Raw genomic sequence first — 27,444 nt, forward strand, 5'->3', positions numbered from 1 at the left:
CATCCTATCTTTTGTGTATTTTCTCATGGGACCTTTGTGGTTTTCTTGCAGACATTATGAGTTATTTCTGTATTTGATCTGGTCTTCTAATGTTCAGTGCTGCTCTTTCAACTCTACAAAGCAGATGTCTTCAGGCCATAGTCTAATGATAGGCAGGATCTCATATCTCTAGACACTACTCAACAAAGTATGCCCCCCACAACCCACACTCACTACTTCCTCTCCTGTGAACAGGTGGTATTCATGTTCAACCTGCAGTCCTCACCCAGCTCAGGGGAACTGATGTTCATGGAGCGCTACCAGGAAGTGATCCAGGAGCTGGCCCGAGTAGAGCACAAGATTGAAAATCAGAGCTCAGATGGGGGTAGCAACACCACTCGAAGAACAGGCAGTGGCCGCTCAACTCTACAGGCCATTGGCAGTGCTGCAGCAGCAGGTCAGGCTTCCCTGTTGCCACGGGAGATGGTGAGGTAGCTGAGGGAGGAGGGTGTCAGGAGAAGCCACCCAAATCACAGGTTTATCATGAAGATGAGCAGAAATCCAGAGCGGGACACTTGCCTTGAAGAACAGCAATCCTGACACAATTGGCATCCATTTCTAGCTGTGCCAAATATCCCTGACCATGGCGGTCACATATCTGCCACCTGAGCTACTCCATTAGGTGTGGCCTACATGACTTAAACTGAAGAGTGTGAATACTGTTTCTACCAGGTGTTTGCATTGCCACTGTTTTGGGCTTTGGAAAATGGTCAGGAGTTTATTCCTTCCCATGTAATTATTCAGGGGTAAAACATGTTATTTTATTTTCCTCAAAGTGAAGAAGTTATGTATAACACCTATGACCTGGGACTTACAGATCCTAATTCCTCACCTTGGCTGCATGGCAGAAAAGCTCACCTTTTTATGGTTTTTTGAAAGTGGTATCTTTTCCCACATTTCCACACTGCTTACTCATCTAGACTCATCACACAGTTTTCCTTCAGTACTTTCCCAGGAATTTTCAGTGCCTGTTGGAAAGAATATGTACACCTCCTTTTTCTTTTTACTGTAAATGGGCTCTTACAACAGGGACCATTTTCTGCCATGCTTTTTTAACAATGTATTTTAGAGGTCTTTTCTGATTAACACACACAGGTCCACCTTGTTCTTTCTCAGCCTTTCAGATCCCGTTTGGAAGAAGCCCTCACTCATCTCAACCATTTTAAGTTTCTCTTGATCTTCCTTTCCATGCCATTGTTTCCATACTGTAAGCATGGGCTGAAGTAATGGCATTAATATGCTTAAAAGATATCCTGTGCAGAATGACCTCAAACATTTTTTAATGACTACTTTATGAAATAAAAGTAATAGTCAGAATCATTTTACTTCTTGCTTTTTCCACTGTACCTGCTGGGTGTCAAGGGATGGTATTTTACTCCATCTCTGATGTGACTGACAAGCTGCTCAGTACCTCCGGAGATGCCATCCCCACACTGCAGGAGGACTTCTGGATAAGCAGTAGCCTGGGGGAGCCCACTGCTTCCCTGAGAGAAGTTCTAGAAGACCTCAGTTCCCCCGCCATGGTTGCATTTGACCTAGCTTGCTCTCAGTGCCAGCTCTGGAAAACCTGCAAACAGCTCTTGGAAACGGCTGAACGACGTCTGAACAGTAGCCTTGAGAGCCGGGGTGAGTGTGCCTCTAGCTTTCTCCCTTAATTCTCAAATGAGGAAATGGGTGTCTGAGATACTTGAAAAATTGTACAAGAAGAAAGCACTTACTGGGGAAGGAGGAACAGGGCGAAAAGACTATTAGTTAATTTCCTCATGTCCAGTCTGGTGATTTAAATACTGTGTGTTGGAAGTCTTGCCTTCTTAATAGACATGGCAATCTGCAATCATTTGGGTAAATTCTTTTCTGGTTTACAGATAAATTCAAGGAAGAAATAGATACAAAACTGGTACAGATGGAGTTGTGCCTTTAGACGGCATGCATCGTCCTGAATGAATCCCACCTAACCTAAAACCTTAGATAGTCCTGAGTTTTTAAACAAGGTATAAAGGAAAACTTAGTGGATCACAGTTGGAGGCAAGATTGTACCTTGAGATTAATAATGTCCCAGGATGTGTATATGGAATTCTTGGAGGAAACAAGTATCTAAAGGTAGAGAAATGTGGAGAAAGAATTAGGCCAAGATTCACTCCCCACCCATCCTTGATACATACACCAGACATGGAAAGACTGACCGGTGGGAGAAAGGAGTGTGTTCTTGCTCAGTTATATGAAGAGAGGAGTGGGCAATAGGTCACATTATGAATAGCCACCACTAGGTTCAGTGATTTGCTAGGAAAACTTACAGAACTCTGCATATAATTATACTCACAGCTAAGATTCATTTCAGCAAAAGGATACCAAGCAAAATCAGCAAAGGGTAAAGGCTCATGGGATTAAGTCTGGAGGAAACCAGGCACTGGTTTCCAACCTCTCAAGAGTCCCTTTCCCCTGAAGTCACACAGGATGGGCTTAGTTCCTCCAGCAATGAGTTGTGACACGTATGAAGTGTTGTCACCATAAAAGCTCATTAGAGACCCAATGCCCAAGGTTTTTATTGGGGGTTGGTGACAAAGGTGCTCCCTGCTCAGCATATATCAAAATTCCAGACTCTTGAAAATCAGGTGTTCAACATAAACCACATTATACAAACTATTTAGGTACAGTGAGCCACTCTTACCTAGGGAAAGTTTTATCTCAGTGTAAGAAAGCATTTACGTACACAGATGCCAGCCAATGACCAACCTGCAAGCAGGCCTTTCCAAGGATAGCGGTTTTAGACTTACTGTATTAACTCTTTTCTTCACATCCCTCCAAATCACTTCTGAGCTGCTGCATAAAATGCCCTTTAATGTTCACATAGTCCTTCTAAGAAAGTATACTGTGGCATATGCAATGCTGTTTTCATCCAACAATTTCCCTCCCCCTTGTCTAGTACATATATTCTAAAATGAAAGGAGATATTCATGCTAATAGCTGAGATAGTTTGATGTCAATCAGTTACGAGTTTAGTACCTGCTGTGTTTCCAGATTATCCCAAGTATATGGAGATACAGGAGAGGCATAAGGAATAATTTATTAGTCTACTAAGGGTATCAAGATACTACTTAGAGCAAAGAGAGAAGACATTTAGGATCCCAGCCCAGGTTCTCAGCTGAGGGCAGTACCAGGGAAAATACACAAAAAGTGTCTGATTGGCTTGGGACAACAGTTTCCATAGGAGTACCAGAGATTGTGGGGCTGCCGCTGTTGACAACTGAGGCATCATGCCATAAATATCTGGAATCTCAGATGTGGCACAAGGCAGGTGTGCTGGTTGTCACCCAGAATGGCACAGCACATATTTCCTCCTTTATATTGAAGAAGATAAAACTTTACACGTAAATACAGGACTGAGTATCAATCTCTAAAAGTACCTTTTTTTTTTCCTGCATTCCATCTTCCTTCATCTTATTTGCAGGTCGACGGCTAGACCATGTACCCCTCCATGCTGATGGCATTCGCGGCTTCCCAGTGGTTCTTCAGCAAATCAGTAAGATCCTCAACTTCCCGCTTACCTCAGCTGGACAATCTAAATTAGGTGAATTTTATCCCTTTATGTTCTCTCCTGGACTCAGACCGTTAGGTTAGCTTCAGACTTCACTGGCTTTCCATTTGCTTTCCGTAGAGAGTGTGGAAGAAAAAGGAGGCGGGCCTCTGAGGGGCAGCATTGCTGAGCTGCTTCAGATGAGCTGGCCCAGCCTAACTGAGGACTGTGTGGCCAGCCACTCTAGCCACTCCCAGCAGCTGTATCAGGTCCTTCAATCACTGAGAGAAGCACTAGAGCTGCCAGGTACGGGCCAGCTGCGCCGGAGTGGACGAGGGCTGCACTCAGGAGGGGCGCCACTGAGAGCAGAGGCTGAGAACTGTGGAGCTGGGCTCTACCAGCCCTAGGTAGCCAGGGCATGTGTCATAATCAGCTCCCCCTGTTCTCCTGCCTCTCAAGTGAAAGAAGACACAACACTCCCTTAGCTGAGACCTTTTCTCATTCCTAATGAGGTGTGTATCAAGAAGGTACCCAGTATTGATCAACCCTTCCCCCAAAGATTGCTGTGCTCTTCATAAAGCCACTCTGCCCCAGAGACACTAGGGGGAAACAGAACTATCCACCCAGATTTCTCCAGACTCAAAGCTCTTCCTGGCTGAGAATCACTTGTACAAGTGACCGACTTAGGATTTTATAGCTGCCTTGTAAGTGTGGCATCCAAGCTGTAGGATGCCCCATGCAGTGCACAGAAGCCCAGTTCACATATTGTGTCAGAAATTGACCCAAAGCTGGGTGCACAGACTAAAGCCTGCCTCCCTTCTCCTGCTGTAACAACTCTCAGAGCCCAGGAGTACTCCGCTTTCCTCGCTAGTGGAGCAGGCAACCCAGAAAGCTCCAGAGGCAGAGGCCCACCCTGTGTGCATCCAGACTCAGCTCCTGCAGAAGAACCTGGGCAAACAGATCCTAGCAGGCAGCAGCCAGACTAACTACCTGGGCACCTTCTTCAGTTACTGCAGCACCCTGGCTGCAGTTCTCCTTCGGAGTTTGAGCTCAGAGCCTGGTAAGTAGCAAGAAAGAGGAAACAAAGTCATGACTGGTCTGCAAGTGTTTAGGGCAAAAAGAGGAAAAGTTTTCCATTAAGATGTTCGGGGTACAGCAGAAGACAAAAACACTAGATATATAAGGTCCTCTCTTGTTCAACTCTGTGTTTTGTTCATCTCTGTGTCCCTATTGCCTGGTAGTTATATAACAATTTTGACTGCACTGACAACTCACAAATACCTCTCAGACCATTGTGGATTTTAAACACCCAGCAGAGGAATCAGGTCTCTGATGTGAGTGCCAGATTCTTACTTGAGTGCACAGAGTGAGTACTGTACTCACAAGGGCAGGATGAGCTGTGGCTAGACCTGACCACTGAAGTTTGTCTGTGATGGGAAGTCTTTAGAGGTGCAGATGAACTTCTGGTCAGGGTCATGTTGAGAATAACTTTTACCTAGAAAATATTAACAGAAGGGCTTTCAATGTAGCCCCCCTTTGTTGTAACAGGGTACCTTTTTATTGATTCTAGAAAATAGGGCTCTGAACCTTTGTGGTCAATGGTGCAAACAAAGGCTACTTTGTTTACCTTTGCAGATCATGTGGAGGTCAGGGTAGGAAATCCTTTTGTTCTCCTGCAGCAGAGCTCTTCCCAACTGGTGTCACACCTCCTGCTTGAGAGACAAGTTCCCCCAGACAGGTAGGAGCCACCCCATGGGAGTCAAGCATGGGTCTTGCTGATTTTTTCTCCAGAAAACCAGGAGCTTAGTGGGGCTGTGCTTGAATTCACTACAAAGAGTGGGGATTTCTTCTAGAATTTTCCCTTAATTTGTATTTCCTTAATTTGCATTATATGGTTCCATTAAAATTCATTGTGCCTCATTTCTTTTTCTCTTGCTGCCTCTAACATTAATATTGCTAGTATAAAATTAAGGGATGAATATTCACTTACAAATAAGCAAAAATCCAAACATTTGATAACACATTAGTTGGCTAGGCTATAAGAAAACAAGCATTCTCATAGATTGCTAGTAGAAAATAAATTGTTACAGCCCCTGTGGGGGTCCATATGGACAATTTTTCCATATTTACTAAAATTACAAATTCATAGACCCTTTGATCTAACCATCAGTTGGGGAATTTGTCCTGCAGCTTCGTTATACATATAAGAATGATGTATATATAAAGTCATTTTATTATAGTTTTACATGTAATAGCAACAGATTAGAAAAATCTGTTGTCCACTAATAGGAAACTAGTTGAATTATGACGTGACCCCATTATGAAATACTGTGTGACTATAAAAAAGAATGAGGGGGTCTCTAGAGGAATTTGGATAGGTCCCCCAGATAATGTTACTAAGTAAAAAAGCAAGGGGATACCAAAATAAAAAATTAAAAAAATTAAAAAGCAAGGGGACAGACCAGTATGTCTAATAGGCTACTTTTTGTGTTAAAAAAAGAGAGAGAAAGAGGAAAAATTAAAGAGCTTGCATTTACATTTCTTTGAATTTACATAAAAAAAGAATCATTTACATAAAGAAATTCTGAGGTTGGGTGATGATGGCTATATATTCAGGCCTCTCTGTTTCTCTTCCTCCAGGCTGGCAGCCCTTCTAGCTCAAGAAGGTCTTAGCGTGAGCATGCCAAAGGTCATCGTCAGCTGCTGCTGTGAGCCCCTTGCCCTTTGCTCTTCCCTGCAAAGCCAGCAGACATCATCCCTTCTGACCCATCTGCGTACTCTCGCCCAGCTGCACAAGTCCCACTACCTAGAGGACCTCCCACTTTCTACTCTGAGCTCCCCAAAGCCAACAGAGCATCCCACGTTAGAGAGAAAGCCCCCCTCCTCCTTAAGAGACTCATCACCCCTGGCCCTTACCTCCTCCACCTTGGCCTTCCTTAAGTCCCGCTCTAAGCTACTGGCTACGGTGGCCTGTCTGAGGGCTTCACAAGGGTCAAAGCTCACCAAGCCCAGCTTGTCATGGAAGGAGCTTTGTGGACGCAGGGAGGTGCCTCTGGCTGCAGAGCAGGTATCCCGGGAGTGTGAGGACCTCCTGGAACAGTTCCCTATGCTTGAGGCTTCCCTCCTAGCTGCCTGGGAACCCCTACGAGGGTCCTCCAAGCAGGGGCAGAGTCTGGCAGCGGGTCTCTGTGGCCAGGCTAGTCTCTCTACTGTCCTCTTGGGCCTGCATTCTCCCATTGCCCTGGATGTGCTTATCGAGGCCTTCGAGGAAGCCCTGGTAGCCAGAGATTGGCACCGAGCCCTTCAGCTCATTGAAGTGTATGGGCGAGACGTGGATGACTTGAGCAGCATAAAGGATGCAGTCCTGAGCTGTGCTGTAGCATGTGGTGAGCAGAAAGTTATGCCTCCCTCCTTTACTAGTGGTATTGATATTTACATTCACTGCATGTATCATCACACTTGAGCATCACAGTAACTCTAGAGAAAGGTACCCCTCTAATACCCTTACTGAGATACTGAGAGGCTACCAAGGCTCAAAGGACGGGACACTTGCCCATACAGGAAGTGGTGGAGCAGAGCTTAGAACCAAGTCCATTTAACTTTAGAACAGGCACTCATAACTAGTATTCTCAACCCTGCATAACAGAAGTGCTTGAAAAATACTATAAACAACAAATATGTGGGCCCCTCACCCAGAAGCCTAGGGTGGGGTTCAGACAAATGTTTACTTTAAAACGGAGGTCAGCAAACTTTTTCTCTAAAGGGACTTATAATCTATACAGTCTTGGTTGCAGCTACTCAACTCTGTCATTACAGCATGAAGCAGCCGAAAATACATAAACATATGAGCATAGCTATACTCTAATAAGGCTTTGTTTATAAAAACAGAATGTGTGCCTCTTTGACACCATCTAACTCTAAAAGCTTCCCAGGAAATTTTGATACATAACCAGAGTTGAGAGCAGTGACCTACAACACTCCAGTAGGGGGAGCAAGAGTTGGTAGTGCTGTAGGGAATGGCTTCTGGGTAGGGGGCTTGGTTGCCCTGTGGAAAAGAGAAAATCCCCCCGAGTAGGTGGAGAAATCCATGCACTGGCTGTGTTGTCTTAATTGGTTGGCAACTATTTTTTTTTCTTGGTATCATTAATCTGCAATTACATGAGCAACATTATAGTTACTAGACTCCCTCTATCATCAAGTCCCCACAACATACCCCATTACAGTCACTGTCCATCAGCATAGTAAGATGCTATCAAATCACTACTTGTCTTCTCTGTGTTGTAGAGCCTTCCTCGTGCTGCCACCTGCATTATGTCTGCTAATTGTAATGCCCCTTTTTCTCACTTGTCCCTCCTTTCCCACCCATCCTCCCCAGTCCCTTTCCCTCTGGTAACTATTAGTCCATTCTTGCGTTCTGTGAGTCTGCTGCTGTTTTGTTCCTTCAGTTTTTTTCTTTGTTCTTTTACTTCACATATGAGTGGTATCATTTGATACTTGTCTTTTTCCACCTGGCTTATTTCACTGAGCATAATACCCTCTAGAACCATCCATGTTGTTGCAAATGGTAGGATTTGTCTTCTTTGTATGGCTGAATAATATTCCATTGTGTATATGTACCACATCTTCTTTATCCATTCATCTACTGATGGACACTTAGGTTGCTTCCATTTCTTGGCTATTGTAAATAGTGCTGCAATAAACGTAGGGGTGCATCTGTCTCTTTCAAACTGGGCTGCTGCATTCTTAGGGTAAATTCCTAAGAGTGGAATTCCTGAGTCAAATGGTATTTCTATTTTTAGTTTTTTGAGGAACCTCCATACTGCTTTCCACAATGGTTGAACTAATTTACATTCCCACCAGCAGTATAGGAGGGTTCCCCTTTCTCCACAACCTCACCAACATTTGTTGTTGTTTGTCTTTTGTATGGTGGCGATCCTTACTGGTGTGAGGTGATATCTCATTGTGGTTTTCATTTGCATTTCTCTGATGATTAGCGATGTGGAGCATCTTTTCATGTGTCTGTTGGCCATCTGAATTTCTTCTTTGGAGAAGTGTCTGTTCAGATCCTCTGCCCATTTTTTAATTGGATTATTTGCTTTATGCTTGTTGAGGTGGGTGAGCCCTTTATATTTTGGATGTCAACCTTTTATCAGATATGTCATTTATAAATATATTCTCCCATACTGTAGGATGCCTTTTTGTTCTATTGATGGTGTCCTTTGCTGTACAGAAGCTTTTCAGCTTGATATAGTCCCACTTGGTTCATTTTTGCTTTTGTTTCCCTTGCCCAGGGAGATATGTTCATGAAGAAGTTGCTCATGTTTATGTCCAACAGATTTTTGCCTATGCTTTTTTTTATCGTATATTAATTGACCGTATATGTTTGGGTTAATATCTGGAATCTATTCTGTTCCACTGGTCTGTGGGTCTGTTCTTTTGCCAGTGCCAAATTGTCTTGACTGCTACAGCTTTGTAGTAGAGCTTGAAGTTGGGAAGCTACATCCCCCTTGCTTTATTCTTCCTTCTCAGGATTGCTTTGGCTATACAGGGTCTTTTGTGGTTCCATATGAATTTTAGAACTATTTGTTCCAGTTCGTTGAAGAATGCTCTTGGTATTTTGATAGGGATTGCATTGAATCTGTAGATTGCTCTAGGCAGGATGGCCATTTGGAGAATATTAATTCTTCCTAGCCAAGAGCATGGGATGAATTACCATTTGTTAGTGTCCTCTTTAATTTCTCTTAAGAGTGTCTTGTAGTTTTCAGGGTATAGGTCTTTCACTTCCTTGGTTAAGTTTATTCCTAGGTATTTTATTCTTTTTGATGCAATTGTGAATGGAATTTTTTTCCTGATTTCTCTTTCTGCTAGCTCATCGTTAGTGTATAGGAAAGCAACAGATTTCTGTATATTAATTTTGTATCCTGAAACTTTGCTGAATTCCGATATTAGTTCTAGTATTGGAGTTGAGTCTTCAGGGTTTTTTATGTATAGTATCGTGTCATCTGCAAACAGAGACAGTTTAACAACTTCTTTACTATCTGGATGGCTTGTATTTCTTTGTTTTATCTGATTGCCATGGCTAGGACCTCCAGTACTATGTTAAATAACAGTGGGGAGAGTGGGCATCCCTGTCTTGTTCCCGATCTTAGAGGAAAAGCTTTCAGCTTCTCGCTGTTAAGTATGATGTTGGCTGTGGGTTTGTCATATATGGCCTTTAATATGTTGAGGTATTTGCCCTCTATACCCATTTTGTTGAGAGTTTTTATCATGAATGGATATTGAATTTTGTAGAATGCTTTTTCAGTGTCTATGGAGATGATCATTTGGTTTTTGTTCTCCTTTTTGTTGATGTGTGGATGATGTTGATGGATTTTCGAATGTTGTACCATCCTTGCATCCCTGAGATGAATCCCACTTGATCATAGTGTATGATCCTCTTGATGTATTTTTGAATTTGGTTTGCTAATATTTTGTTGAGTATTTTTGCATCTATGTTCATCAGGGATATTGAGCTGTAATTTTCTTTTTTTGTGATGTCTTTGCCTGGTTTTGGTATTAGAGTGATGCTGGCTTCATAGAATGAGTTTGGAAGTATTCTCTCCTCTTCTACTTTTTGGAAAACTTTAAGGAGAATGGGTATTATGTCTTCTCTGTATGTCTGATAAAATTCCACGGTGAATCCATCTGGCCCAGGGGTTTTGTTCTTGGGTGGTTTTCTGATTACCGATTCAATTTCATTGCTGGTAATTGGTCTATTTAGATTTTCTGTCTCTTCCTTGGTCAGTCCTGGAAGGTTGTATTTTTCTAGGAAGTTATCCCTTTCTTCTAGGTTTTCCAGCTTGTTAGCATATAGATTCTCAAGTATTCTCTAATGATTCTTTGTATTTCTGTGGGGTCCGTTGTGATTTTTCCTTTCTCATTTCTGATTGTATTGATGTGTGTAGATTCTCTTTTTCTCTTAATATGTCTGGCTAGGGGTTTATCTATTTTGTTTATTTTCTCAAAGAGCTAGCTCTTGGTTTCAGTGATTTTTTTCTATTGTTTTATTCTTCTCAATTTTATTTCTTTTCTGATCTTTATTATATCCCTCCTTCTGCTGACTTTGAGTCTCATTTGTTCTTCTTTTTCCAATTTCAATGATTGTGAATTTAGACTATTCATTTGGGGTTGTTCTCCCTTCTTTAAATAGGCCTGGACTGCTATATACTTTCCTCGTAGAACTGCCTTCGCTGCGTCCCACAGAAGTTGGGGCTTTGTGCTGTTGTTGTCATTTGTCTCCATATATTGCTTGATTTCTGTTTTAATTTGGTCATTGATCCATTGATTATTTAGGAGCATGTTGTTAAGCCTCCATGTGTTTGTGAGCCTTTTTGTTTTCTTTGTACAGTTTATTTCTCATTTAATACCTTTGTGATCTGAGAAGTTTTTGGTAGAATTTCAGTCTTTTTAATTTACTGAGGTTCTTTAGACTAGTATGTGGTCTATTCTGGAAAATGTTCCATGTGCACTTGAGAAGAATGTGTATCCTGCTGCTTTTGGGTGTAGAGTTCTGTAGATGTCTATTAGGTCCATCTGTTCTAGTATGTTGTTCAGTGTCTCTGTGTCCTTACCCCCTGTCTGGTTGATCTGTCCTTTGGAGTGAGTGGTGTGTTGAAGTCTCCTAAAATGAATGCATTGCATTCTACATCCTCCCTTAATTCCGATAGTATTTGTTTCACATATATCAGTGCTCCTCTGTTGGGCACATAGATATTTATAATGGTTATATCCTCTTGTTGGACTGCCCCCTTTATCATTCTGTAACATCCTTCCTTATTTCTTGTTACTTTCATTGTTTTGAAGTCTATTTTGTCTGATACAAGTACTGCAACACCTGCTTTTTTCTCCCTATTGTTTGCATGAAATATCTTTTTCCATTCCTTCACTTTTAGTCTGTGTATGTCTTTGGGTTTGAGGTGAGTCTCTTATAAGCAGCATGTAGATGGATCTTGCTTTTTTATCCATTCTGTTACTCTGTGTGTTTTGATTGGTGCATTCAGTCTCTTTACAGTTAGGGTGATTATCGATAGATATGTACTTATTGCCATTGCAGGCTTTGGATTCGTGGTTACCAAAGGTTCAAAGGTAGCTTCTTTACTGTCTAACCATCTAATTTAACTCTCTTATTAAGCTATTATAAACACAGTCTGATGATTCTTTATTTCTCTCCCTTCTTATTCTTCCTCCTCCATTCTTTATATGTTAGGTGTTTTATTCTGTACACTTTTGTGTTTCCTTTGACTGCTTTTGTGAATAGTTGATTTTATTTTTTGTCTTTAGTTAGCATTTGGTTAGTCTTCTTTCTTTGCTGTGATTTTATTTTCTCTGGTGACATCTATTTAGGTTGGCATCTATTTTTAACATCTGTGAAATGGATGTGGAATAGATCTACTAAGTAATAATGACAGGATATTAAGGGAGTAAAACTAGTTTACTGAAATAACATTGAAGTAATTATGTGTGGTGCAGAGTGGAAATTGCATGACAAACTAAAAGTTCCACTGAGAATTTGAGCTTGAAAGAGTGCTATATTCACAGCATGCCAAAACATGGAGAACTCCATCTTTTCTGTCTTCTCTTCCTTGTCCCTTTCTCTTCTCTCTATCTCTCTCTCTTCAGAAAGTCTCATGCTCTGATTAAGTTTGCATAAAGAGAAACATAAGGATATAGCATTTCTCCTTGTCATGTGATGGTTCCAAGTGTAAAAACCAATTTAAGATCAGATGGATCTTAAGGGTCTTCCAAACTCCTGTTATCAAGTTGAACAAAGCCCTTCTCTTAAAAAGGAACCTTAACTCTTGTCAAGGTAGGCTTGCTGCCCCTGGGCATCTTTTTTTGTCTTGTAGACAAAGAAGGGTGGCAGTTCCTATTTCCCGTGAAGGATGCATCTCTGAGAAGTCAGCTAACCCTACAGTTTGTGGACAGGTGGCCCCTGGAGTCGTGCCTGGAGATCCTAGCCTACTGCATTTCAGACACAACTGTCCAAGCGGGACTAAAGTGTGAACTACAGAAAAAGCTGGCAGAGCTGCAGGTGTATCAGAAGGTATTATGGGACCTGGCCTCAAGAGAAAGGAAATAGGTTTCTCACCCTATTACCAACTCTAACTTACTCTCATGTGATGGTAGATTTTAAGAAACAGAAAATCTAGGCCTGGCTTTTGCTCTGCATCTGGCTTCTTTTTCTTAGGCAAACAGCAAAGAAGCCTCCTATCTGGTTCCTATTTTATTTAGTCCTATAATGTTAAATATATATGCATCAAAGAAGCATAAAAATTATAACAAAATTAACATTGGAATGATGCTTTATGGTCCACAAAGCCTTTTTCACATATATATTTGAGCTTTGTGTATGTTTTATGTCTGTTAGGTCTTTTTTATTGCCCAGTTTTTAGGAGCTTAATCTCTATCATGTCTTTTTTAGCGATTGCTTTAAACAAAAAGGCAGCTAAATTTTAAGAGACATTTGGAAGGATGCATGAAAGTGACACTTTCAACAGTGAAAAATTCTTGTGAAATATGTTATATGTAAAATCAAGAGGCTCAGGGAGACAGATTTAGGTGGTTACAGCTACATAACAACTATGAAATACATGCTAACTTTTCCATGTGTACTTAGAACTGAACAGAATCCAGTTTTTTTTACCAGGGAAAGTAAAAATAGCAGGTAAAAAAGATTTTCTTTCCACTCATCCTCAGCAAATTTCATCAGAGCCCCATGAATGGTGATCCCACAGAGCATTAAAGCCGCAGAGTATTTTGAGGTAGCATTTGAGGTGGGAGAGAATGGGACAAGTGACCCCAGAAGGCTGAGCCAGCTATAAAGCACAGAAGCCTCTCAGAACTGTCCTCACAATGAAGGGCCCCAATCCTTGCCTCCCCACTTAGCTTTTGCTCCCTAAGTGTGCCTCCCGGATAGGTTCACTCACCTTTCCAAACAATCTGTGCCCCACTGTCTCTAATTCCAGCTCTCTCCTGGCAAGTTCTGTCAGCCTAACTTTGGAACAGAGAACTAGGGATGGGCCGATGACTTGTTCATGGAGGCAGAAGCTGCAGTGTGGTTTGATAGCTTTTCCTGTCTTTCCTTAGATTCTAGGTTTACAGGCTACCCCAGTGTGGTGTGACTGGCAAACCCTGAGGAACTGTTGTGCTGAGGACCCATCAGCTGTCATGAACACGATTCTGGAAGCAAAGGTACCATTGTCCTGGGTAGTTTTCCCCTTCCTCCTCTCTTCGGAGTTGAAATTCCTTACCTGGTTGTACAGACCCCTTTCCATGTATCAGTGTCCTCATATTTTTAGTAACTACATGACATCATTTTTTCTTTTTCATGTGTATGAAATTTACCAACATACAGAGATGTATAGTATAGAGAATAGAGTTGACGCTTTTGTGATATTACCCTTCTATTCATGCATGAGATTTCATGTGCTGTATACATTAGGTGCAGAATATATGACTTAGTAGGGAATCACCGTACCACCAGTCATGAGCATCCTCACCTTTATTAAGACATCACCAAATTGCTCTTGAGATCGGTTACCTTGATACACCACTCACAGTTCCTGTTGCTCTGTATCCTTACCAACCTTTGGTATTAGCGAACTTTTCACTTTTTGCCAATAGGATGGTATTTCATTATTGTGTTAATTTATATTTCCATGATTACTAAGACCTTGAATATCTTTTCATGTGTTTATTGGACAACTGAGTACTAAACGATTTTATTTATCACTTGAGTAATTGCTATACTAGGGTTCAAAGTAGGTATGTTCATCCAGATGTTCAGCGAGGAAAGCTTTATTGACTGTGCATTTATTTGCCACTGTGCTAAATGGTAGAGAAACAAAGATAATTAAGCTCAGTCCTTGCCTTGCACAACTCACATTTTGGGAAGGGGGGCAGTGTAAGACACATTCCTGGGTGACTGCAGTATATCAGGTGAGCCCAGATGGCAGTGGGAGCACAGGCAAGGCACCTAATGAAATGTAAGACACAAGGAAACATCCTATGGAAAGTGGCCTCAGGCAAAGCTGTGGGAAAGGCATTCCAGATGCCACCAGATTATAATACTTGGACAAAGCCCTGGGAGTTCCATTCTCTGAAACTTTAATTTAGAGTTCACAAATTAGGGGTGGGAGGTAGCAAGGAGAGGACATGGATGAAATCCAACCCCCACCACATTTATTTGACTCATGCATTATTGGTCTGCAAAATTTTTATTCTGCTCAGGGCTGGCACTAAGTGTCAGTCAGTATATGTCATCTGTTTCCTTTTTATGGTAGAGCCAAGAAGAAAATGATACCATTAACAGTTGGCCTACTTTGATCATTTTAATAACTTATTTTGCCACTCTAGTCCTTTGAGTTTATGATCCCACTTTAATCCCACAGTGAAGTTCCTATCAGCACTTATTAAACTTTTCTGGGCTTTAGCAGACTCAAGACCACCAAGAAAAAACAGGCAAAAGCCAGATGAGAGACAAGGCCAGTAACTTAAAGGGATTGAAGGCATGCTGTGTGTTTCTTTCCAGGAATATGGGTTGTGTGAGGAGTGGGGCTGCCTGTACCCCATTCCAAGAGAATGTTTAATCAGCCTACATCAAAAGCATCTTCTACACCTTCTAGAAAGAGGAGATCATGAAAAAGCTCTCCAAGTAAGTTTCCAACTCTTCCCATTTTTCTTTTGGGAAGGGACAAAAAGGTTAGCCAAATCAGGTGGTTTTGTTCTGAATCCCATGCAAAGCATTTCACTCTCAGATCCACCCCTTCATGTCCTTCAGGAGCCAGAACAGTCATCTGAGCAGAAGGTGCCTACACCTGCGTTAGGTGCCAGGTGGGCAGCTGGGTCCAGGACTCTGCTGAACTCCGGTCCTGTCAAAGCCATCATTTGTGAAGCTACAGGGGTGGTGAAAGAATGAGTGTGGAGAAGGGGTCAGTCCAAAATGGATAAACCTAATGTTCCATTCTCAGATAAAACAAGGCTGTACTAGGAGTTCTGTGGGCCTCACCTTTCTCCTCTACTCTGCTCCTGCAACAGCTCCTACAAAGAATTCCTGACCCCACCATGTGCCTTGAGGTCACAGAGCAAGCTCTTGACCAGCATCCTAGCTTGGCCACATCTCACTTTTTGGCCAACTACCTCACCACCCACTTCTATGGAGAGCTGACTGCTGTCCGACACCGTGAGATCCAGGCGCTGTACATGGGTTCCAAGGTAAAGAGGCAAAGGGTGTGTTGGGAAAGTATGACTGAGAGGGAGACTGCTGGCCTGGCTCCCATTTCAGAACTTGCCCTTTCAATGACTCTTCTTGCAGGCACCTGCCACTCTGGGCCTGTGCTATATAAAATCTTTACCCTAGCAGCCCACCATATCCTAGCTGAGTCCCTCAGGATTTGTCATTCTCTTTACTGCCATGCCTCCAAAGTGAATTTTACCTGGTCCTTTTAAGTTCTCTTTATGTTTTCCCTGGCATCTGCTATATCAGTGTTTCTCAATTGTGACCATGTCTTAGAATCACCTGGAGTTGTTTTTTTTTTCAATTAAGATATCACTGATATACAATCTTATGAAGGTTTCACATGAACAGCCTTGTGGTTTCAACAGTCCTCACCCCACCCCCACTGCAGTCACTGTCTGTCAGTGTAGTAAGATGCTATAGAGTCATTATTTGGCTTCTCTGTGCTGTGCCTCCTTCCCTGTGACCTACCTATATTGTAGAATCACCTGGAGTTTTTAGACATACCAGTAGTTGATCTCCACCCCAGGTAAGTTAAAACTGAATTTCTTAGGACAGAGCTTGTCTATCATACAAAGGGATTCCGATACGAAGATTTCAAACTACTGCTTGATAAACTTAGTCTGTGCTCAAGGGAAAGGGTTAATTGTCTAGGTAATATGTGTAACCTTGGAGACATTAATAGAAGAAATTATAAGCTAGACAGTGTAATCTAGTGAAGGAGGGTTTAGGGAGAGATGGGACTGACATGCGTATAGTGATGCTGATTGGCAGTCCTGTGTACCACCCCCTAGTAAAGGACGAGTGCTGGGAGAGGCATCAGTGTGACCACTTGGCCCACTTGCTCAGAGTTCAATTATGTAAGCTGTTTCTAAAGAAGATATTTTCTTTTTTTTTTTTTAAGATGCACTATACCTAAATGGGGGAGTCCTTCAAAACTGGCAATGAGCAGAGCTAGTGAATATATTTCAAGCTGGTGGTATCAACCTCTAGAAAGAATTTAGAGTCACCATTTGCCTGAAGTCTGTTAGTATTACCTAATATTGTTCTTTCTCTAATATTGCCTCTAATGGGCAGAATGGTGGCCCTAAGGATCAGGCAGAGCTCAACCATGCCTGGAGGGTCTACAACAGGGGTCAGCAGACTACCACCTGAGTCAAATCCAGTCCTCAGCCTACTTGTGTAAATCAAGTTTTATTGGAATACAAACATATATATTCATTTACCTATTGCCTTTGGCTTCTTTTGAGTAGTTGAGACAGAGACCTATGGCCTCTAAGTCCTAAAATATTTACTGTTTGACCGTTTAAGATTAGTTTGCCCACCCCCGCTCCCTTGTGTAAGTACAGGTACTTAGAGTACTTCCTGATGCCACCTGGAGGCCAGACTTGCTTCCCGAAAGACAACTAGCCAGTTTCAGTAGTGGGCATATGCCTTCTGGGCCCAGATATCCTTCCCCTTTCCTAGGAAGAACCTCGGCTTTCTTCAGAAATAGTGTACTATTTTCTTTATTCTATGAGTTTATCCCACAAACAGGTTCTGCTGACCCTTCCTGAGCAGCACCGGGCCAGCTATTCCCACTTGTCCTCTAACCCCCTACTCATGCTGGAGCAGCTGCTCATGAACATGAAAGTGGATTGGGCCACTGTGGCTATACAGACTCTGCACCAGCAGCTGACTGGGCAGATTGGCTTCACCATGGATGAAGTTGACTTGCTGCTTTCCAGATACGCGAGAAAAGCCCTGGACTTCCCGTACCCTCTGAGAGAGAGACGATCGGGTAACTGCCAACATCCTAGGTGGGGGCTCTTCCTGGAGCAGAAAAGACCATACTACATCCTTACTTTTAATTTCTCCTCTTTTATTATTTTGAGTTGACCAAGAGTGAAAGGAATACACTTCAGGAGAGAGAGCTCTTTATGACAGAGAAAACTTGGCCTTGGAGGAAATAGCAGGCTAATCAGAATTAAAGGATGATAGATAACCACTGTGTGCATAATAACAAAAAGGTTTGGGAAACAAAACCTGCTGGAAGTAGACCCCATCTGGCCTGGGCCCAGTGGGCTCTTCAGTCCACCGTTTTGCATTGAGGGTATGCTCTGCTCCAGAGTCACATCAGATAGCACTAGTGTGTGAGCTGCCTCAGCCTCTTGAATGAAGAAAATGAAATAAATGCGGGCTGATGTTCCTAGCCAGCTTTTTTTTTTCTTATTCCCTACCCTCCATGGCCATCATTTAAATGTCTCCTACTTCCCTCTGGGCATGTTTAGATCTGTTTTGTAAAATCTTAGCATCTGCTTCATTATCTCATGTGCCTAAACATAGTTTGTTTCTTGAGGAGTTTAAGAAGCATGTTTGCTATTGTCTCAGAAGTACATCTCACCATTCTTTTTCAACCTAGTAGAATCATGGGATGACAGTCAGTGAAGCCAACAGGGCTTTCAACTAAAAATACCCGGCATGGTGAGGAAGATGCTTATGGTAGAATGATGTTTTGTCAGCATTTTCCCTCTCTACAGATTCTGTGATTCACCTCCAGGAAATTGTCAGTCAGGCGTCAGACCTTGAGACCTTGTCTAGATCACCATCAGCAGAGTTCTCTTCTGCTACTGCTCCTGGTAAGAATAGATGCTGAGAGTTACCCATTTTTTTAGTTCAATCTTGCCTTATTCTGACTTCTGATTATTTTACCTCTTTTTTCATTCCCAGTTACTACTTTCTTATTAATTGCTCTTTTTGGTTTGTCCCAGCTTTGTATATCCCAGAAAATTCAACATGCAAAAATCCATTCTCGTTATCTGTAGTAATATATATATAAAGTCTACACAAACACTGAATTAGCAAATACTGAACCATTGCTCTTAGGAAAAATATGCACATATATTCACACATATATCTTACAGATTATAATCTTAAATTAAAAACAGTTTATCCTAGTAGATGCTATCTTCTTTATTTTGCAAAAGAGAAAAATAGGCTCAGAAGTGTTAAAGTGACTTGGCCTGAGGCTGCCCCTAATGAGTGTTTGTGATTCAAACCCTGTCCAACAAGCCCCAGAGCCAGAGCTTCTCACACTACACTGCACTGTCCTCTACCAACTCCATCCTCTAATCACCTCTGTGAGTTGAAATAAGAAAGCAGAACATCACCTTGTTCAACCTCAGACAGCCTGCAAGTTAGGCAGCTAAAATTATTTGCCACAATGTGCCTGTCCACAGCAGTGCTGCAAATTCTGATTTTGAGGTTACAAATAAACTGTGGTGAGTAGGCAAATTCAAAAATGCAGAAATCTGCTAATAAGGGGGATCAGCTTTATTTAATCCTCATGTCCCTACATTGCAGTTAGTTATGTCTGTCACCTACACAGGGTACAAGCTCCTTAAAGTTGTCAGCCACATCTTGGTCCCCGCTTTTCACTACCCCTCCTTCCCCGCAATTTCTGGCCCCTTTCACAATGGCCTACACTTAGAAGAAGCTCAACGAGTATTTTAGTAGCAGTTGGGGTAGCAGGATTCTGGGAAAAGAACTGTAGACTCTCTTCTTCTGCTGAGTTGCTGTGTTTTTCAGTTCCCTTTTTTCTGTGGGCTGCCAGCATTTCTCTGCTAGGTAACAAGGTATCTCTTTAGATACCATAAAGCCAAGACTGTGGCATTTCATGGCCATACTTTAATAATTAGCCATGATTCACTAATGCAGACCTGAGGGGAGGGCTCAGACTTACAGGTGTGTAAGCAGCTTCACACATCTGCATAACGCAGCCTGAGCAGCTTCAGTTTACCTTTTTTTTTTTTTTTTTTAGCTCTTTATTGTGGAGAATTTCCAGTTTACAAAAGTAGAACAGTGTTATGAAGTCTCACATACCCATGATTCAGCTCCAATAATTATTATCTCATTGATGACCATTCTTGTTTCATCTACACTCCCATCCTTCTACTGGGGCATTTTGAAGAAAATCCTAGATCATATCATTTTATTTATAAATATATCAATATGTATCTCTAAAAGGTAGATATCTATAAAACAAAACCATACATCATTATTATACCTAAAAACAAATTGACAAAACCTTATTATTACCAACTATCCAGTCAGTATTCAAATTTTTCCAGGTGTCTCAAACATTTTTTTACAATTGTTTTTTCTACAATCAAGATCTAAATAATGTCCTCACATGGTATTTGGCTAAAACATCTCTTAAATCTCCATTAATCAATAGGTTCCCTTACCTCTTTTTTTTTTTCTATTTCTCTACCTCTTTTTTATTTATGGAGGAAGCTACATCATGTGTCCTATAGAGCTTCCCACACACTGGATTTTGCTTGTTGCCACCTACGGCAATCTGAGTCCTGTCCCCTGTATTTCCAGTACTCTGCTAGCTGGACCTAGAAGCTTGATTTGATCCAGGCTTAATATTTTTTGGTAAGTATATTTGATAGGTAATTGTGTGCCTTCCATCTGGAGATACACAATGTCCAGTTGTCTCTCTTTTTGTAACACCGTCAGCCATTGATGATCATTTACGAGATCTGTTTTTCAGTAGGGTTTTGTAAAACAGTGTAATTCTAATTCCCTCAGTCCTTCTTCATTTATTAGGTGGATTGTTGATGACCTTTCACTGATTCATGCCTTTGGCTCCCAGGTGTCTCCACTGTACGTCCTCCCAGTCCGAGGGAGAGGAGCTTCCCATGGGGTCAGCCCCCACTGGAGTTCGTGCCCCCAGCGACTCCCCCAGCCAGGCCCCAGTGGGTACCAGATGACAGTGAGAGCATCTGCATGGTCTGCTGCAGAGAGCGCTTCACCATGGTAAGCAGTGTCAGTCTCCAACTTCTCCTGCAGGAAAAATAAAGAAAAAATTCTAGCTCATGAGCCATAATCACCTTCTACCCCTAAGAGGATATTGGTGCTTTCAGAAGTACCACCAAATCTAAGACTTTGAATTTATCTTTGATCTGACTGGAATGTATTTTCTGGATTCTCAACTAGCCTTAAATTCTAAAGTCTTTGCCATTCTCATGAAATAACTAAAAAGAGGTAGAGTGATAAAGCCAGAGGAAATCACCAAACATCAGGTGATCTTGTTTCTAGCTCCACTACCTTTCTCTTTAGGATAGGTGACCTGGTAGTAGTTTTATCTGCTGGCTCTGGAGACAGAGGACCTGGGTTCTGAATCCCAGCTGTGCCTCTTACTAGCAATGTGACTGTTAACTTTCTCAGTCTCCGATGCTCACTTGCAATCTAGGGATGATATGTTGTTTGACTCACGATGCTATAAGGACTAATTACAGTAACATGTCACCGTGCTGGACACAGTCCCTAAGTGCTGATGGAAATGATGATGATGTAATCTCTCTGTTTCTTCCCCATCTATAAAAGAGGTGTAATGCATTTATCAACCTCTAACAATGAAATGAGGCAGTACTTGTAAAAGTAGTTCCAAAAAAATGACACTTTTCATCATCATCAAATACCATGTAGACATGTGATCTACAGTGGCTGAAATTGTCACCTCTTCCCTGCTACTTTTCGCTTTGCCTTTACATGTCACATCCACAAACAGGTAGAACTTGTCAGGAGCTACTGCAGAATTGCTCATGACTTGGGCACCTTTGCCATCAGCCAAGAGAGATCTTTAGATGTCAGCTCCTTGAAGGCAAGGGGTGGTATGCTCTTTCTCAATAGAGGCCCAGCAGCTGGTGTCCTCAATAAATCACAGGCTGCAAAACCAAGATTAATGTGATGAAAGGTTAAACTCATAGTTCTGCAGTCTCACCCTTCCTTCCTCCCTCTTTCCCTTCCCAATGACACTCTTCAGTTTAACAGGCGCCACCATTGTCGCCGCTGTGGCCGGCTAGTGTGCAGTTCCTGCTCCGCTAAGAAAATGGTGGTGGAAGGCTGCCGAGAGAACCCCGCACGCGTGTGTGACCAGTGCTACAGCTACTACAACAAAGAGTGAGTGTCCTGCAGCAGGGCTGCTACTGTTACTCACTACTGCCCCCTCCCCTAGGTCCTTACGCTCCTAGGCATTTCTGGAGAAGAGCATCTCAAATGAGGAACCATTACTAAACATTTTAATTTAACATTTGCACTGAAATGCCAGTCACTCTTTGGTGAAATGTTTGACCTTGGTCAGAGAAACTACTAAGAGAGGAGGCAGGGATGAGAGGAAGCAGAGTTCAGTGTTCTTACACAATGTTCTCTCTGAGATTAGGACACCTGTTTCTTCAGCCATCCCCTGGCCGTAGCCACTGATCTCAGTTCACCAGCCACTTCACCTGTTTGCCAGCTACTCCTGCTTCAGCTAGTCTCAGCTGGATGCGGAGGGACATGTTCACACCTGCTGAATGTTTGGGCAAGACTTGCACCAGCTCTGATCTAGCTAATCATCCTTGCTTGTATTCCACGACTGGAAGAGTGCCCACACTTTCTCACCCATAGGTCACCTAGTGACAGATGTTAGAAACTGCTCATACCTCTGGCAAGACAGGTCAAGACTGTGCTGCTGGCTCAGTGTTGCTCGATTTTTTCTACCACTTCTAGCAGCATAAGAGAGAGAAACCAAGTCTCCTAGAGCATCTGGGAGTATGAACCAAAGCATCTCTCCAAAAGCAAGATTACTTTGAGTTCTTCATGTTTTACTTACAGACTTAAATAGGTTTCATATTCTTCTTAATAGGTTTTGACAAAAATGTTAAAACAAACATGAACATTTCCTGTCACTATGCATCATGATAATTACTCATCTCATAGGAAGGAAAACATGCTATGTTTATATTACAGCTTCTGTGACCTTGGCACACCCCTGCCTTTCTTGGAGTGAGCGACAGGAGAGAACCTGTACTGCTGAGATTTGAGATGAGCAGTTAGAATTGATGGAGTTTCTTTCATTCAACAGTCACTCAGCAGTAATCACTTTGCCCTCAAGGAGCCCCCATTTCAGTGGAGAGACAGCCAACAAACAGACCGTAAGGTCACGGGGAAGTGCAGTGGTGGAAGCAAAGCCAGCTTAGCCCTATGGTCAGAAAGGTTTCCTAGCGGTGTGGCGCCTGGTCTGAGCTTTAGAGGATGAGGAACTAGTAGGAAAAGAAGCCACAACAGCATTGCCAGAAGTGGGAGCAACATCTGCAAAGAAAGGCACTAGAGAAAATGTGAGTCATTTGAAGAAGTGTAAATATATAGGTAATAGGCTAAGGTTCTGGCCGGTATACTGTGGAGTTAAAGGCTGGCAGCTGAGGACTTAGGCAGTCGCTCAAAGGCTTTGAGTTTGCTCTTTGGCAGCATGGGCAGGGTTGCTGGCTCCTCATGCAGGCTCCTCATGCAGGTGATAGATGTGGGCACTGGCCTGTGGCACCAGGACTTAGTGCTTAGTGATACCAACAGAAGCTAACCAGAGCCAGTGGCCAGTTGGGGGACACTTTTATGAATAGAGCACAGGTCATAGGTGGCAGGAGATGGTCTCAAGAGGTAGCCAGACCAGGTCATAATGGGCTTTGTTTGCTGACTACAAATGTGGAATGTTTTTATCCTGAGGAGCTACTGAAGATTTGAAGCAGAAGCATAATGTGACCAGATTGCAAATTTTTGAAACCTTGCTGTAGCTACAGAGAATAGGTTGACAGATCAAGGAGACTAATGGGGAAGCTATTGCAGAGGCTCTAGCAATAAATGATGGCCCTCTCTGAGGAGGGAATGAAGAGAGAAAGGGGGACATTTAAAGAGGTATTTAAAAGAAGGAATGGGCAGAAAGTGGTGAGTGATTAGCTGTGACAAGTGAGGGAGTGAAAAGAGCTTTCGACGATTCCGATATCTCATTAAGGTAACACAGTAAATATCAATGCCTGCACCAAGCTCAAAACACAGAGGAGGGAGAGGGATTCAGACATTTCATTTTTCTTTCTGTTTCCAGTGTGCCAGAGGAGAATCCAGAACAACCACAAGGTAAGACTGCATCATAGTCCCTGTGACTCTGTTTACATGCTCAGATTGGCTCTTCCATAAGCATGTCAGCTGTGACCGATACCCTTAATGGCAACCGAATCCAACTTGTTGGGCAAAGAAAATACTTAGCATTTCCAGCAGGCTGTTTCCCTTAAAGTTAATTACCATATTAACCTATCATACTGGCCCATTAGCTTCCAGCATATAGTAGGGCAGCAACGAAAGAATTTGGTCCTTAATAGCCCTTTTTTTTTCACCCCCTAGGTTTCCCTTCACCATCATCCTGCCTCCTAAATGCTCCCTCCATCCCCCTAGGTAATCACTATTCCTGCACCCTTCCACAGAAGACTAGTTTTTAGAGTAGCCCCTGGCTCAGCCCTCTATTTGAGAAGCATGTACCTCTCAAGAGTTTCTTGTGGTGAAGCAAGCTGGTTATATGATAAGCTTTGTAACATCCCAGATCTTCCCTGGGGAACAAAGTTTGAGATGCCTAATGCAGTCCCTTAAAGGAAATAAAAGGGACCAAGGAGAGAGAGAAAGGGCCCTCAGACAGCAGGCAAGTACCTGTCTGCCACTCACACCAGCTCATTGGACTGGATGGACAGGACTGCTGACCTGTGACTGACAGCTGAATGGCATGTCTCTTCTCACCACCAGACAGCTCCAGGAGTGAGAGCCCTCCGTACTCAACTGTGGTGACCGTTCTCAAAGCAGCTGAGGTGGAATGGATTTTGGATCTGAATGAGGAGGAAAATGAGCTGGTACGCAGTGAATTTTACTATGAGCAGGTAATAGCAATAAAATATGGTGGTCATTTGAGTTTCTTGATGATGTGTAATAGTATGGCAGAAAATGCAGATAGGTGAACACAGCCTGGCCCTCACTTGCTTACATTATAATAATATGGAAGCTAAGACAAGTAAATCAATTACGCAGAAAAATTAGGAATATCTTGGGAAATGCACAAGAGGAGATCAGGTAAGGCTTCGTGGAGGAGGCAGCATTTAAGATGATCCTTGGAAGAGCAATAGGAATTTGACAAGCAGAAACTTGGGGGTTGTGAGGGGAGGGAGGATAGGGGAAGGCCAAAGAGTGCAAAACTCAAACATTTGAGTAAAGGCCCAATGTCAAAAATTGCAGGGCGTGGTTGGGAGATTGGAAGTGGTTTAACTTGGAGAGAACATAGGGTGTTAGTAGGCGGGTAGTAGAAGGTGGGATTGAAATGGGCTATTTCTGTAAAGGGCCTTGAATTCTACATTAAGGAATTGTACTCAGTAGGCATTAGGGCCATGAAAGGTTTCAGAGTGTGCATTTGGAATATTAATTTAGCAGCAGTTTGGCCAGTGGCTTGAAGCAGATATTTCTCCAGGTGGTCAGACAAGGAGGGTGACTTTTGTAGTGCAAGCCAGCAATAAGGGGGACCTGCACTAGGGGGACAGTAGACTGGTAAAAGGAGAGGACATACTGACATTACCAAGAAGTGGGTAACACATGGACACAGCTGCCTTCTTCCCAGTTTTGTAACAAAACATTGCAGCCAGAGCCTTGGTGCTGCTACTTAGAACATCTGAAATTTGTTTACTTCCACTTCTGCTTTGCTGTGGAATTTTGGCTCCTTCCTCCAGAGTTTTTCAAGCTTTGTGAAACAGGAGGAAGGATTTCTGCCATCCAGTTGCATTTGAAAAATGCTGCAGTCCCTGAACTCACCGTGTGTTTCTCTATTCTCTCCTGGCCAGGCCCCCAGTGCCTCCTTGTGCAGTGCCATCCTGAACCTGCACAGAGACAGCATTGCCTGTGGCCACCAGCTGATTGAGCACTGCTGCCAGCTGTCCCAGGGCCTCACCAACCCAGAGGTGGATGCAGGACTGCTCATAGACATCATGAAGCAGCTGCTCTTCAGTGCCAAGATGATGTTTGTCAAGGCCGGCCAGAGCCAGGACCTGGCTCTTTGTGACAGGTAAATGTAAATGAGTCTCTGTTCTTTTATACAGTGGTTATTTCTATCCAGCTTTTTCTTAGTCCAGTATGAAAGTTCACTGTCCTCTCCTGCAAGTCATGCTGAAATGCTTTGCATCTCAGTGTGATATTGATGAAATGGCTGTTACCAGGTCACAAGTGGTCTCTCTCACCCTACCTTGACAGCCTGTGTCCTCCTTCCCTGCGTGGATCTTCAAAGTAGAGTGTTGTATAAGCTATACCCAGTCAGAAAGAAATTAGACTTTGGTTACTTTGTAATTAAAATCAACTTAGGTGAGCACCTTTGGACTCTGTGAAACTTTCTAACTTTTAAAAGAAAATGCATTCTCCCTGTATGTCCAATGCGTAGCCTTAACTGAAACTCTAGTCCAGTCTTGACCAAATTCAGACTGTGGCCTCAGGGAGTTCTAGGTAAAAGATCTGTCAAGTATGCTGGGACAGATCTATCCCAGTGTCACAGGTAGGAATCCTACGTAGTATCTATGGAAAAGGTGTGATCTCAGATCCCTGCACAACCTGCTCCACCTCTCCTCATTACCTTGACAGTGGAAAACTTCCCGTTCCTGGATTAGCCATCCACCCAGGAGTGTGACTCACATTGTGTTCCCAGCACTCAGTCTTAGCCAGATTTGGGAACAGAGAGTATGATTTCCTTTAAAGTTTAGGTGCCTCAGGTGCTTGCTCAGAGAACTTGCTTACACACTCACCAGAGAGCCGAGAGGGCAGTGAATCTCAGCTTCACTACTTCCCAGCTCTGTGACCTTGGGACGAGTCTGTTAAGTGCTCTGGGCCCCACTTTCCTCCTCATTACCATACGGATGATGATAATACTTACCACAGGTATGAGGATAAAATGAGAGTATCCACATAACAGACAAGAACTGAGCCTGTGTACTCCAAAAATGTGAAGTTAGTTTTATTATTTTTATTAACAAAAACCAGAAGGCCGAGAAAGACAGGAGGTGGTATTGAAAATGGAAAGGAATTAAGTTCACCCTTTTATTTATTCATTTATTTATTTTTATTATAGTATCATTGATACACAATTTTGTGAACAACATTGTGGTTTCACCCATATTATCAAGTCCTCACCCGAGCCATTGCAGTCACTGTCTATCAGCATAATAAGATGCTATCGAGTCATTACTTGTCTTCTCTGTGCTTACTGCCTTCCCCATGACCTATGTATATTGTGATTGCAAATTACAGCGTCCCTTAGTCCCCTTCTCTCTCCCCACCCACCCTCCCCAATCTCTCCCCTTTGGTAAACTTCTCAGAGTCTGTGAGTCTGCTGCTATTTTGTTCCTTCAGTTTTGCTTTGTTTTTTTACTCCACAAATGTGTAAAGTCATTTGGTACTTGTCTTTCTCCACCTGGCCTATTTCACTGAGCATAATACCCTCTAGATCCATCCATGTTGTTGCAAATGGTAGGATTTGTTTTCTTCTTGTGGCTGAATAATACTCCATTGTGTATATGTACCACAATCTTTTTATCCATTCATCTATTGATGGACACTTAGGTTGCTTCCATATCTTGGCTATTGTAATAGTGCTACAGTAAACATAGGGGTGCATCTGTCTTTTTGAATCAGGGATCTTGTATTCTTTGGGTAAATTCCTAGGAGTGGAATTCCTGGGTCAAATGGTATTTCTATTTTTAGTTTTTTGAGGAACCTCCATATTGCTTTCCACAGTGGTTGAACT

At 42.6% G+C, this 27,444-nt stretch overlaps 1 protein-coding gene across 2 annotated transcripts in view; it reads left to right on the top strand.

The window, feature by feature from the left end:
• ZFYVE26 (zinc finger FYVE-type containing 26) overlaps positions 1 to 27,444 on the top strand; it is a 64,561-nt gene that overhangs the window by 19,233 nt on the left and 17,884 nt on the right. Inside the window, exons 15-32 of one of the 2 annotated variants that reach the window (XM_037002681.2) lie at positions 235 to 436; positions 1,402 to 1,665; positions 3,488 to 3,607; positions 3,695 to 3,859; positions 4,395 to 4,613; positions 5,189 to 5,291; positions 6,194 to 6,939; positions 12,439 to 12,635; positions 13,679 to 13,783; positions 15,123 to 15,245; positions 15,629 to 15,805; positions 17,364 to 17,607; positions 18,347 to 18,445; positions 20,467 to 20,630; positions 21,640 to 21,776; positions 23,731 to 23,762; positions 24,420 to 24,550; positions 25,499 to 25,719. In XM_037002681.2, the coding sequence (XP_036858576.2) occupies positions 235 to 436; positions 1,402 to 1,665; positions 3,488 to 3,607; positions 3,695 to 3,859; positions 4,395 to 4,613; positions 5,189 to 5,291; positions 6,194 to 6,939; positions 12,439 to 12,635; positions 13,679 to 13,783; positions 15,123 to 15,245; positions 15,629 to 15,805; positions 17,364 to 17,607; positions 18,347 to 18,445; positions 20,467 to 20,630; positions 21,640 to 21,776; positions 23,731 to 23,762; positions 24,420 to 24,550; positions 25,499 to 25,719 (3,449 nt within the window). The remainder of the gene's footprint in view (positions 1 to 234; positions 437 to 1,401; positions 1,666 to 3,487; positions 3,608 to 3,694; positions 3,860 to 4,394; positions 4,614 to 5,188; positions 5,292 to 6,193; positions 6,940 to 12,438; positions 12,636 to 13,678; positions 13,784 to 15,122; positions 15,246 to 15,628; positions 15,806 to 17,363; positions 17,608 to 18,346; positions 18,446 to 20,466; positions 20,631 to 21,639; positions 21,777 to 23,730; positions 23,763 to 24,419; positions 24,551 to 25,498; positions 25,720 to 27,444) is intronic. The other variant, XM_073242225.1, reaches the window with a different exon arrangement.

Source organism: Manis javanica, chromosome 8 (assembly GCF_040802235.1).
Source record: "Manis javanica isolate MJ-LG chromosome 8, MJ_LKY, whole genome shotgun sequence".
NCBI classification, from domain to species: Eukaryota; Metazoa; Chordata; class Mammalia; order Pholidota; family Manidae; genus Manis; species Manis javanica.